Source organism: Varanus komodoensis, unplaced genomic scaffold (assembly GCF_004798865.1).
Source record: "Varanus komodoensis strain SLA01 unplaced genomic scaffold, ASM479886v1 scaffold51, whole genome shotgun sequence".
Classification (NCBI taxonomy): domain Eukaryota; kingdom Metazoa; phylum Chordata; class Lepidosauria; order Squamata; family Varanidae; genus Varanus; species Varanus komodoensis.
This window is the reverse complement of record NW_025336100.1, coordinates 5801373-5815516: the sequence shown is the minus strand read 5'-3', so window position 1 is coordinate 5815516 and position 14144 is coordinate 5801373. Positions and strand designations below refer to the sequence as shown.

Here is a 14144-nt window from a genome sequence, read left to right as displayed (position 1 = left end):
TTTATTTCCAGACCCTGATCATCCTTGTTCTCCTCCTCTGAATTCCTGCCAGCTTGTCTACATTCTGTTCTTAAAATGCTGTGCCCAGAACACAATATTGAAGATGTGGGCTAACTAGCACCAAATAGAGGGGAAACATTATTTTTGTAAACATTTTGCACTGTTGTTTGTATTCAGCTTGTAATCTACAAAATTCTTCTCACTTGTAGTATTGTTGAATTAAGTACCTTCTGTTTCAGTTCCATTTTCCTAGGTTTAGAATTGACATTTATCCTCATTGAATTTCACCTTGTTGCTTTCAGCCTAGTTTTACAGCCTATCAATATCACTTTGAGTTCCGTTTCTGTCTTACAGAGTATTCGCTCTTCTACCCAATCTTGTGCCATCTGCATGGTGATCAGCATCCTGCACCTCCTCATCCAAATCTTTAATAAAAATGTTGAAGAGCCCTGAAGCGTCCCACTTGTTACATCTCCCTAGTCAGAAAGGATGCTATTGATGAGCACTCTCCAAGTCTAATTGTGAAGCCAACTGTGGGTCCAACTGTTGCATTTAGCCCACGTTTAGCCAGTTTGCTGATCAGAATGCCATACATACTCTGTTAAAAAAAATTACTGACTTCAAGATGTATTTTGTCCACAGAATTCCCATAGTCCATCAGAGAGGTGACCCAAATAAAAAAAATGAGACCAAATTAGCTCGGCAAGATTTGTTTTCCTCTTTCATTGTTGTTTTTGTGGCCTCACACAGCAGGATTGGCAGCAGGTGGAGCTTGATTCCTGGCAAGCACTGCACAAACCCTTGGTGTGCTCACCTGGAACTCACAGTCTGGCTTGCTACAAAGTGGGTCAGAATCTGGGAGTCCAAAGTGGATTTCTCACACAACCCCCAGTCCACAGTTCTGATAGTTTATGACCAATTAATGCAAATATGTTTTTAAATTCCTCAGGAATGTTATTTAAATTTTGGGTTGATCTTTCTGTTTGTGGACTGTCTTTACACTGAATTTTGGCATTACTAGGTCATGGTCAGTATCACAATCTGCTCCTGTACTTGTTCTGGTGGTGAGATCAGAGCTCCTTTATCTCTTACTTCCAATTACATAGTCTCTTTGATGTGTATGTTGGCCATCTAGTCAATTGTCTGATCAACTTCCTGATATTTTTATTTTTAATAAACCAATTTTTGGCATCATAGTATTGCTTGAGTCATTTTTTCTTCCATTCCTGACCTCTTACCTGTCCTTGATGGGGTCACACTCCCCCTAAGGGACAGGGTTTACAGCTTGAGGGTGTTCCTGGATCCTGAATTGTCTCTGGAATTCCAGGTGTATTCTGTGTCCAGGAGCACCTTCTGTGTCCAGGAGTGCTGAGGCTGATTCATCAGCTGCAGCCATATCTGGACAGACAGGACCTGACAACAGTTATCTACGTACTGGTAACCTCTTGCTTGAACTATTACAGTGCACTTCACATGGGGCTTCCCTTGAAGATGGTCCGGAAACTTTGGTCCAGAATAGGGCAGCCAGACTGCTAACAAGGGCTGGCAAATATGATCATATAAAGCCAGTCCTCTACCATCTCCACTTGCTCCCAGTTGTGTTATGGACCCAATTCAAGGTGGTAATGTTAGTGTTTCAAGCCCTAAACTGTTTGGGGCCAAGGTATATAAAGGAACACCTCTTTCTGTATGAACCTACCTGGCCTTTGCCTTTGGAATGAGCTCCCCAGAGAAGTTTGGCTGGCGCCATCTTTATATTCTTTTCAGTGCCAGGCAAAGACTGGTATTTTAATAATTAAATTGGTTTTTAATGGTATTTTAAAAGAATGGGATATGGCTTTTATGAAATCATGAGTTCTGGTGGGTGCACTTTCATTGTTTATTGATTGTGGTGTTTTTAGTTGTTTTTATATTCTTATATGGTTCTGTATTGTTGTAACCGGCCCAGGGAGCCATGTTAGAAATCTAATAAATGAATAAATACATAAATATACAAAAATACAATATAAAACAAGATACAAGAGTTCAAATCAGATCAGCTACATGAGTTCAGGTTAAAAGTAATATGAATAAATTAATGAAATTTTTCACCCTTAACACCATAGAAACTTTGGATTACTAGTTTTTTTTTAAGATTTATCCAAGGATATCAAAAATGCACTCCAAAAAGTCATATTCAGCCAACCCTCCAAATTTTGATAGTCTACCTGGTGTTGCTGAGATTATTTTATTTTAAATTTACACTGATAGGCAAGAAACCCCTGGACAAATTACATAGGATTTTATGGTGGTGGTTGTATACAATTTGATCCATGGGTTTTTAAATTTACACAGAAATTGGTTAATGGAGCTATATTAGTAAATAATATAACTAATCGACTGCCATTGAATGTATGTGTGTCCAAAAACATCCTCTAAGATTTCTGAGCCTCTTCCACTAGTGCATCTCAAAATATACTTTTTACATTATTAGCTTCTTACATTTGTTTGTTTGGTACTCTTGGTTCCTTTTGCATGTCAAGGTCTCTTTTGCAATAAAGTTCTGAATTCTAGATTGCATCAACATGGGGGCTGCATTGTTAATTTTACCCATGAAAACATTTTGTCGCAGAATATTAAGTAGGCGAGACCAGAATTCTGAAATATGTGCTGAGGCCCAGTCAGTTTGTTTGAGCCCAGAATAGAACATCTGCACTTTTTAAACTTTGTGTGATAGTTTGAGAGCTTGGTATTTTACTAATTAGTTAATTGATTTTTTTTTTAATTTATGCAGCTTTAGAGGTGTCGAATAGACCAGAGCAGCCATGTTTCGGAACAGTCTCAAGATGCTTCTTACAGGTGGAAAATCAAATCGGAAAAACAGATCCAGTGGTAAGTGAAGAAAAGAGTGTCTTGATGCATTATACTTTATTCCACCAATAAAATTTCTTGTAGAGGCTTGCTGCAAGCTGAGGCACTCTCTTGCATGGGACTCCTTTTACAGTTTAGGTTTCTGAACTAAATTGTGCTTTCCCACACATACAGCAGAATGTGAGTCAACATGTGGATATAGAGTTGGGCTGAAACTCAGGTGATCCGAATTCTAATTCATACTCATTTAAGGTATTCACTGGGTGACTTGAGCCAGTCATGCACTCTCAGCCTAACCTACCTCACAGAATTGTTGTTTTGAGGGTAAAATGGAGAGGAGAAGAATTTTGAGCCTTGCATTCCTTGCAAATTAAAGAAAGACAAAGTGTGCACGTATGATGATGATGATGCATACAGCCATCTGGTGTATTTTAGTTGTCTCAAGTGAAGTTCCATGGTTCACAAGTCAGCAAACTAATGTAGTTGCTTTTCTTAGTGCAAGATCTCGGACAAGTTAGAAATGTTGTTTTTACTGTTTTTGCCACCAGAGCTTTGGCCCTGCTAGGCTGAATAAGAGCTGGAAAAGAATAGAAGAGGAACATAAGAATTCAGATATATATTAAGAATGCAATTCGATTCACTCTGATTTGGAAGTGGAACCTATTAAGCCCAATGTGACTTAATTTTGGGTAGATGAATATAGGACTGAGCTGCAAATGAACTTAAGTTCCTGTGATTGACAACCCTTGTACTTTAGTTACATAATGTTTCTGCTATAATTTTTTAATAAAAGAAAAAAAGTTCTGTTACACAGTATAAAAAAGTTTTCGATAGACTGTCTGGGTAATTTCTATTTGAATCCTGACAAGTTGTGATGGTTTCATTTTACACAACGTCAGTATGCCTTATATTTGGTATTTTGGAAATCCAACTTGTGACCTATAATTTCTAGGAAATGGGTAATCAGATTCCACAAATGAAAATGAAATAGAATAATATGGTAGAGTTAAAGGTTTCCCACTTACTCCAAGTCCTGAATCTGTGAGATTTAGTGGTTTCCCACTTGTCTTACTGGATTCTGTGCTAAACTTTTAAAGTAGCGTGTTACCACAATGAAGAATCTTTCTTTCCCCTTTGAGGAATAGTCAAGCTGAATGGCATGACAAACTTTACTATCAAGGATTGCCAGATTTGTGAACTTCTGTATTTGACAGTTGTGTTTTTTTTAAGGTTCAGCTTTATAGCTTTTAACTACAGATAGATGTATTGTGGCTTCTTTCAGGTGAGATTTATAATGAACAAATTGGGAAATGCTGCAAAAGAAACACAAACAAAGCAATTACTATTAGTGGTATGAAGGAAGTATATGAAAAAAGATAAAAGGATGACAAACTTGTTTGAAGAAGTATTCTATAAGGATGAATATTAGAAAATGCAATATTTGAAAGTGAAGGATAGCTGCTGTGATAGTAGTTGGAAGCAATGACGCCAGTGTAGATAGGGAACCAAAATATGCATTTCAGGTTGCCCCAACCTCCTTTGAAGGAGAGATACAAGACTCACCATCTCCATCTCCATTGCTTGGATCACTTCTTATGCCAATCAGTAAATACACCATGCTGGGACAGGGAACCACCAATGCTGCCTCCAATGCCTCTATTAACCTACCAATCCATCTCGCCCAGACAATTTCATTTCATTGTCTGGTTGAGCACTTCAAATTGACTGTTCCTCCCCTATGTACAAGATGCATACTGGGGTTCACCTCTGACATACACTGAGCATTATTTCTCTGGATAACCATGGGGACATGTTTCAGAGTGACACTGTTATATGTGGCCACCAACCTGTGCTTGACTGAGGGAACATTGGATTCCTGCACAATCCAACCACCACCTGGTTCCGGAACCAATTCTGGCTGATTATCAATTCTGCCACACACCTACTGTGGAACCCAAAGGCTTCCCTCACCACCTGCTGTCCTGACATCCTCCAGTCCAATGAAGTTTGCCTCTAATTCTGACTCATAGCCAATGTCTGAGGAACCAGTCTCCACTTTGCCAGAGAATGTTGACTCCTCCCAGGGCATAAGATCTCCAGGAGAAGATCTAGGTTGGTTCTTGGAGCAAGTCCTTCAGATGGCACCATCACTTGGCTTTCAAACCCAGCAGCTCCCCGAACCTACACTGAACCCTGTACTGTATATGTTGTAGCTATACCTTTTCTGCCAATGCTGGTCCATGCCATGAAAGACACTTGATAGCAACCAGCACAGCTTCATCTGGCCTGCCAGAGACTCAATGGCATGTTCAGGGGAAAAGGCATGTACCCTGTGTTTTTCACCACCTTTCAGAGAGAGCACTCCACTCCGACTGATCAAGGAGGTTACTGGTTGGACAGGATGACAAGGTGTTTTTACTCTGCCATAGGCCTGGGCCTCTGCATCTTGAATTACGAAGCCATGATGGTACCAGGTTTTTCTCTGGCAGAAGATGTAAGCTCTGCTGGACTTGCCTTCTGAGCAACAACAGGAACTCTCCAGAGTCTTTATATCTGAGGCTATAAAGCTGTTGAAGCAGCAAACAAACATGGCATACCACCACATCAATTGTGACTCAATGGTTTTCATTGGTGTGATGGCAATCAGGTGGCATGCATGGTTACACGCAACCAGTCTTCCACAAGAGACCCGCTCACATATTGAAAACATGCTGTTCCATGGGGAAGAGCTCTTCCACTTGAGAATGGGCAAGTGATTAGACACCATTTAGAAAGCCAGGGTGACAGCTAGGTGAATGGGATTCAGTCCCTTCCAACCTCGAAGAGCGCCTAAGTGGCCATGGAGCCAACCCATTCAATACCAGCCCTATCACACCAGGGCTCCATTCAGTTTTCCTGGGCACCAACAACAGCAGCAGCCACCCACGGCCCAACAACACTGCTGAGATACCACACGATTCCAGCAACCCTCTAAGAAAAGGCTAGATGCCTAAAGGAAGCAGTGTTGGTGGCTAGTATGAACCAGTCCCCCACATCTATATTTGACGACCACCTGAAAGATTATTTTCCTAATTGGGAAGCCATTACATTGGACCGTTTGGGTACTTTCCATAGTACAACACAGATACCAAATCAAATTTGAGATCTTACCACCCCTTGGAATGGTCTGCCTAACTCCTTCTGCAACCTTCACAGAGGAATTTAACACTTTACTAGCAAAGGGGGGGTATCTGTCTCATTCTGTCAACCAATCTGAAGTAGGGTATGGTTCCACTTTGAGGTAATTTATCATCCTGAGGAAGGATGGAGGTCTCCATCTGATATTAGACCTTCTGGGAGTCAACTACTTTATTCTAAACAAAAACTTCCGAATGGTCTTCCTACAAAACATCTTGTCACTGTTGCGACAAAGGGACTGGATTGTATCAATAGATTTAAAGGATGCATATATCCATATTGCCATCCACCAAGTTTGTAGCCATTTCTTAAGATTTCAAATTGGTTCGGAACCCTTGGTTCCAAGTTTTGGGTTCTACCATTTGGACTGTCAGCACCACCAAAAGTCTTTATAAAATATACGGCTTTTGTCTGTGCCCACTTGAGGCTGCAGGACAGCCAAATTTACCCTTATTTGGATGACTGGTTGCTATTAGCCCTGTCCAAGGACAATCTGCTGCTCTCCCTCTGAATGGCATGCAATCTCTTCCATATACTTGGACTGTGCATTAACAATAAAAAAATCTATGCTTGTTCCCTCACAATGTATCATATACTTTGGGGCCTGATAGGTCCAGGCTAAAGAAGCATCCAATCTTCCACTGGACGGTGTGCAGCAACTTACCAGGTCAGCCCACCACCTCCAGTTCGAACTGATCTCCACTGCCTGAAGAGTTCAGCAGTTTCTGGGTCATATGGTATCTACAGTAGCAGCAATTCAATATGTATGGCTACACATAAGACCACTCCAATTGTGGTTCACTTGGAAGAACCATCCCAACCACAATTCACTTCGGAAAGTTCTGGGACTCCCCTGGTTTGTGAGGATGAGCCTTTCCTGGTGGACACAAGAGCTCAACTTGACCTAGGTACAACCCTTCATACCACCAGAACTGATACTTGCAGTAACTATGGATGCATCTCGCCAGTTACCAACTGCAAGGCCTATGGACTGGATGGGATCAGAGAAGGCCTTTCAACCTTCTCAAACTCCTTGCAGTTCACACGGCACTGATCTCTTTTCAACAGATCTTGAATGGCAGACATCTACAAGTTGCCTCGGACAACACACTGTAGTTTTCTACCTCAACAAACAGGGTGTCAAGAGGTCCACATCTCTGCCTCAGTTGACCATTCTCATAAGGGACTGGTGCATCCACATGAATATAACCTTAGTTGCCATCCATGTGGCAGGGATTTGGAACACCACAGTAGATGCCCTCAGCTGAGCACCATTCCAAATGCATGGGTGGGAACTGAACCCAGTAATCGAGGACAACATCTTTGCTCTTTGGAGCACACCGTCCATTGACCTTTTTCCGGTGGCAAACAATGTGCCGTGCAGAGCTTTACTGTTCATGAGCCAGAATTGTCCCCAACACCCTGGGTGACACTTTCCTCAATCCATGGAAGGGAACTTTCTGTATGTTTCTGCCCTTTCCTCTGATTATGAGAATGATTGACAAAATCAGAAGGGACAGAACTTGTTTCATCTTATAACACCTTGGTGGCCAAGACAACCTTGGTTTCTGTCTCTTCTCTGCCTGTTGAACTGGACGTTTCTGTACCTTCAGAACACACCAGACTTAATAACACAGAACTGAGGCAAGATTTTGCACACCTGATGCTACACCTGATGGCTTGGTTGATCATTTGATAACAAGAACCGATCTAGATCCACAAGTCTATCTGACATTGTAAGCAGTGTTGCAACCAAATACTAAACAGTCCTATTCTATTAAATAGAACATGTTCAAGAATTATGTGAAGGAACATGACTTCAATCTGATGGAAGGTCCAGTAAATAAAATTCTGGACTTCCTTAATGCCTTACTTCTCAGAGGCTTAAAACCCTCCTCCATCAAAGTCTACCTCTCTGCAATTTCATCCATAAGAGATCCAATCTATGGTTTCTCAGTATTTTCTCATCCCCTTTCACAGATAATAACAGGAGGACTGTGCAATTTAAATCCTACCATCTGAATGGTAGTACCCAGTTGGAGTGTATCGGTTGTACTGCAAACCTTAACAAGACCCTCCTTTGAACCACTTACCACCATGGACCTAAGGCTGCTCTCATGGAAAGTTTCTTCCCTGGTGGCTATCACATCAGCCTGGAGCCAACTGTGTGCTGTCTGGGTAGACCCTCTATACCTGATTTTCCACAATGAAAAAGTGGTCCTGTGGCTAGATCACATCTTCTTTTCAAAAGTGTCCTCATGTTTCCATCTAAATCAAGATACAGTAGTCCCAGCCTTCTTCTCAGCTCCATCCTCACCAGTTGAAACAATGGTGCATACATACAGAGGGAGGGCAATGTCCTGCCTCAAGTGCACAAAACTCCAGTCTCTGTCACGAATAGCCAGTTTCAGTCCAGAGGTCAAGGCTGTATACTTAGTGTGTCTCCAAAGCTCCAAGTCAGGTGGGGCGCGTCCAAACGAATGTTGAATAAACAGGCCAAGAGTCTAGATACCAGTTAAAAAGTCTCAGAACAAAGATGGTGTTTGCCGCACAGAAGAGCTCTGCCTGAACTAATTTATAGCCAGCTATAACTCAGCACAGCCAGCTAATTAAGTCATAGAAACCTCCCCTTTCAGAGTGTATAGATTTCTGTTGAAACCAAAGCCATGCACCCCTCCTCCTTTCTGCAGAGTGGGTTCCCTCCTGCTCTTGGGGAGCCACAGGAGATGCCCCTAAAATCCTGGCTCCTAATGGAGGGCATTCATCTGCAGCCACAACCTTTGTGTCTGATTGTGGCTGTGGCTGGGCTCACTGAAGAATCCTTGTCTGAAGAATCCTGCTCCAGGTAGGTCATGACAGGCATTAGCCTTCTGCAGATCCTGTACAAAATTGATAGGACAGACTAAAAGACTGTTCATAACATATGCTGAACATATGATGGTCCAGTCTGGCCCACTGGATCATGGAAATAATAAAGCTAGCCTACCAATTGGTGCATCTAGAGCAATTGTACCAGCCCAAAGCCCTCTCTATTAGAGCTGTAGCAACCTCCACTGCTCTCCATGTGGGCATTCCCCTGAAGGATCTGTGCAAAGTGTCTACCTGGTCAACACCAACAATATTCATTAAACACTACTGACTTGATGTCAAAGCAAGGCAAGACTGCTCTTTTGACCATGCTGTGCTGTCCTCCATTCTCCAGTGATGACCCCTCCTACCTCCAAGTTCAGTAAGCTTGCAATTCACCCATATGTGTGATGCACAGAGACCACATGGAAGAAAGTAAGGTTGCTTATCTGTAAATGTCATTGTTCGAGTGGTCATCTGTGCATTCACACATATGGTGCTGCACCTGCTGCGATCAGCTGGCCCCATTTTGGTGGTTACTGAGCTTTTGCTTCTAACTGTAGGGCAGCCAGGTAAATTGAGGGTATGGCAGGAGCCCCACCTATTTATACTAAGGGAAGGGGGTGGGACTGTAGCCAAAAGTTCTAGGCTCAACTAGGAGAATCTTCCTGAATTGGAGACACTGTGTAGGTGTAGCACCCATATGTGGGAATCCACAGATGACCACTTGAAGAATCACAGTTATAAGTAAGCAACCTTACTTTACCAATTACAACACAGGGAAAAGTTTTACAAAATTGACAGAGGCAATTGAATGTTTTTATCTGGAATGGAAAAAAATCCCAAGGCTTAGATTTAAGGCTTAGGATGGAAAAAGACAGAGGAGGCCTTGCAGTACCTAACATTAAATTATACTATCACATGGCTGGCCTAGTATGGATTACAGACTGGATTTTTAATTTTAATGGAAGATTAATGAAATTGGAAATAGTAGATCTTGAAGAAAGAATACACAATCAATTATGGACCAAAGGATCTATTAAGAAGTATTGACTCCAAATAATAGTCATGCATTTAGAGATGGTTTAATAGAATAACATTTTTTATGAGAAGATGAATTAGTCCTCCAACCTCTCCTTTAATGTCTCCAACAGCATATTGTGGAAAACATCCTTGGAAAAACAATGCTCTTATAACATATGGAGACATGGTTGACCAACAAGGGTAAATTAAGTCATAGCAAGAACTAAATGATTAATGAAAAAACATAGAATGGTTCTTTTATCATCAGCTGGCCTCAAGATTAAAAAAGGAAATCCAAACAGGAAAAGACATAATAAGAAATCTGATGGATTTTCAAATTATAATTAAACATCAAACAGACAATCTCCTAGGATGAATGTATAAACAATTGCTTAAATATGATACTGAGACTCAATGAGTTAAAATATGTGTGAAGGGTTGGATTCAGAAACTTGAAGAAATATTGCCCTGTCAATGAGAAGTATTATGGACGAAGGATATAAAATTCACTGCATGTCACGCACTAAGAGAACATTGGCATAAGATGTACTTCTAGTGGTATATTACCCCAAATGATACACAGAAAGTGGAAAAGATAATGGAAATTGTTGGAATGTAAACAGATAGAGGAAACATTTTGCCACATATGGTGGACGTATGATAGAATTAAAAGATTTTGGAAGCAGATACATGCTGAGATGCAGAAAATACTTAAAATTCACTTTCCAGTGAATGCTAAGAACATGTTATTGAGTATTGTGCCAGAGAATATTCCAAAGATTATGAAAGACTTATATTTAAATATAACAGTGGCAAGAATACTAATTGCTTCAAAATGGAAAGCTGAAGATTGTCCAGTTGTCGAAGACTGGAAAAACAAGATTGTGGAGTATGCAACAATGGCAAAGTTAACTAATTATATCAACAGAAGACCAGTTAAAGAATTTACTCAAAGATGGAAGGCTTACTATAAGCAATTTAAATAATTGTTAAAGAAATTATATTTTTTACAAATGTCTGTGATTACCATCCTAAACCAAAGCAATGTTGTAATTTATAACAAATTTTATAAACTGGATAACTTTCTGATTGAATGGTTTGGATGGGATGGTAGCTGACAGAGACTTTTGTTTATTATAAGTGCGTTTAAATGAGAAAGTTGCATGCTAAATTTCTGGAATGACCCATGATCCCTTCTTTCCTCTATATTTCCTTCTTTTTATTGTACTTTCAGAAAATAAATTAAAAACCCAACTAAATCTAGGCAACTTTAAAACAGGGTAAAAATGTGATAGATAAATAGATAAATATATCCCACTTCTTGGCCAGAAATGCTCCTGTAATATGCTACATACAATCAATAAAACAAGACAAAAATATCATCCAACAAATGGCTAACTGAATTTTTAGTATTCTGTAATATAAAAACAATATCATCTCCCTAGAAAAAGAGTGTTGAATCACAGGTCAGTCACCCTAATCTGGCCCACTTGGGTCCCCAACCCAACCTTCTGGGCACCTGAAAGGATCACACCAAACCCCAACCCCCTCCCTTGATTTCTTGGTTAACCATTTCTGGGCTTTATGTACTCTCTCCTTCACCCTCCCCCCACCACACACTGTAAAATAGCTCTTCTGAGATTTTTAATTACTGGCAGCAATAGCTTTAACTTAAAATGTATTTGGTAGGCACTTTAACCATTGGGTACCTCTGGCCCTAAGATTGGCCTTCACAGTGAAAGAGATGTGATAACTGTATCATAGAACATGAGTCTTGCCTCATATTGTCTGAAGTTGTTATCATTAATGTTCCCATTTGCTCTAATCCACTGTGCCATAATTTTGTACAAATTTTGAAAAAATGGTGCTTGGGGTCAATTTTGTCTCTTTCATGACTGTGCAATAATGATTGAAAATAGAATTATATTTAATTGTGAAAGGGAATGTGGCCATGAGTGTGCGCTGAGTTTTTCTTCCTGCTCTCCCACTCCTGTACTAGTTTGTAGGGAATTGAAGTTTCTGAGACGACTGACAAGGTGAGGGGCACTATAGAAGTAGTAATGGGTAGAGGGTCCTATGACAGTAAGGGAGGGGTATGCCAGATGTCAGGAAGATGACCTTGACATTTATTGTGCCATTTTGTTTCCAAGCCTGGCTAATAGTGCTGGCCTTTCTGCAGTCCTCTCAAGTCTCAATGTAGGGTTGATCAATACCAGGTCAGTTAAGGGGTTGATGGTGAATACAGTGGTACCTCGACTCACAAACACCTCAGTTCATGACCAAATCGGGTCACGAATAAAATTTCCTAAAAAGTTTGAGTCAGGTGGCAAACTCTGCATTGGGTGGCGACCGCAGTCACGGCCATCTCCCCACCCCCTTGGGTGGGGAGATGGCCGTGATCGTGCTGGGGGCGGGGGGGGGGATGGCCGAGATTGTGTCTGTCTTTCCTGCATGAGCACACCTGTGATTGCGCCTGTCTTTCCTGCACAAGCATAACCGCGATCTCGGCCATCCCCCCCCCAGCACGATCGTGCCTGTCTCCCACCCTGAGTGCACCCGTGTCCATGCCCGTCTCTCCCCCTCAGCGCACCTGTGTTCGTGCTTGTCTCCCCCCAGCACACTCGTGATCACACCTGTCTCCCCCCCCCCCCCAGCACGCCGGAATAATGGGTGAGTGCAGGGATTACAGGCGCAATCGTGGTTGTGCTGGGTGGGGGCGGGGTGATGGCCATGCTTGTGCTCAGGGTGCGGGAGGAGATGGATGTGATCTTTGTAGTTCTTTGTCACTTTGCTTCACATTTTTCTGATCAAAAAAATAGTTACAGAATGGATTAACCTTATTTACACTGAATCTTATGGGGAAATTTAAGTTGGGTCACGACCAATGTGGGTCACAACCAGGGTCCTGGAATGGATTAAGTTCGTGAGCCAAGGTACCACTGTATTTGTGATCTAATCTAGCTAAATAAAACCAATGTAACATGCATAAGAGACCTGACTGGATGAAGGGGGAGATGTAAATCTCATCCAAATGTTTCATTCAGCTGTGTGGTACAGTACTTCAAGAACCTCCCTTAACCTCTACACTGATGCTGCCTTTTATTTTTCAAAATGGGGGGGATTTCTTACAGAATGGGCTGGTGGTCTTCCTGAGGTCCTGGTAAATTCCTGGGAGTCATATTGGTTTCTTTGTATTTTGATGAATTTAAGTTGATGAAGTGGCAAGATCAATGGTAAACACAGCATGTTCCTTTTGGGATACCTCTTTACCCTTTTGGTACTGGTTTACTCCTCTTTTTGTCTCTCTTATCCCTTCTTCAAGGTTGATGTTTCAAACTCAATGAAAAAGGCAGTGCCTTCTTTTCATGCTGCTTTCGAGTGCTGGGGAGTGGGATCTAAGTGTGCATCCCCAGCTTCAAGGTCAGACATCTATTCCCATTTGCAGCTCTGGGAATCTAAAGAATCCTATGTTCCCCAGATACTTTATGGGGTGCATAGGAACATTCTTCCCATTGAGGCAATAGTCTCTCCCACTGTACTGTCCAAAAGATACCTGGTTTACCCTTTTCATTGGACTTTGGACTGTGCAGCTCTTGCTCCAACAGAGAAATACAAGTTTGAGAACTAGTCTTTCAGTGGCAGCAATTATATCTTTTAAAGTCTTTCTGGTACAGCATATCCTGAAAAGGAAATAAACACAAGGACAAAAGAATGAAAAGTGGTCAGGACCCAACTACTTGAGCCTCCCTTTCTACCTAAAGTGTGCAAAGTCAAACTGAAAATCAAACAAAAATGAGTCCGTATTTGCTAAGAAACTATATTCATATATTGGGTTTCTCTACTGTGTCAAATTTCAGAAAAAATTCTTCTGTCTTCTTATGTGCACTTAGTCTCATTCATAGAATTCCAAAGGGGCTACAAAGAATAATGACTGATGTTTCTGTAGACTATAGAAAGTCCCATGCAGAAGTTTATTTTAATGGAGCAGATTCTAGATTTCCTTCTAAATGTACTAATAAACTTCATTGGATTATATCACTTCCCACCAACTATTTGTAAAGAAGAAAATACTGGAATAAATTGATTCATCTTACTCTTGTACAAATGTGAAATACACTTGAGAACTATGTGTTTCTGTTTTATTGTAGGTTGGTTTTATTATTGCTCACATACTCTGACTGAAGAAATATTTAAAGACTGCAGCAGTAATATGCAACTTACATTGCAGCCTGAGAGTCAGGATAAAA

General features: G+C 41.1%; 1 protein-coding gene across 3 annotated transcripts in view; it reads left to right on the top strand.

Moving 5' to 3' along the window:
* The window catches only part of TANC2 (tetratricopeptide repeat, ankyrin repeat and coiled-coil containing 2), a 331148-nt gene that overhangs the window by 40603 nt on the left and 276401 nt on the right, over positions 1–14144 (top strand). For all 3 annotated transcript variants that reach the window (XM_044447243.1, XM_044447244.1, XM_044447242.1), the window contains exon 2: positions 2774–2871. In XM_044447243.1, the coding sequence (XP_044303178.1) occupies positions 2805–2871 (67 nt within the window). In that variant the 5' untranslated portion in view covers positions 2774–2804. The remainder of the gene's footprint in view (positions 1–2773; positions 2872–14144) is intronic.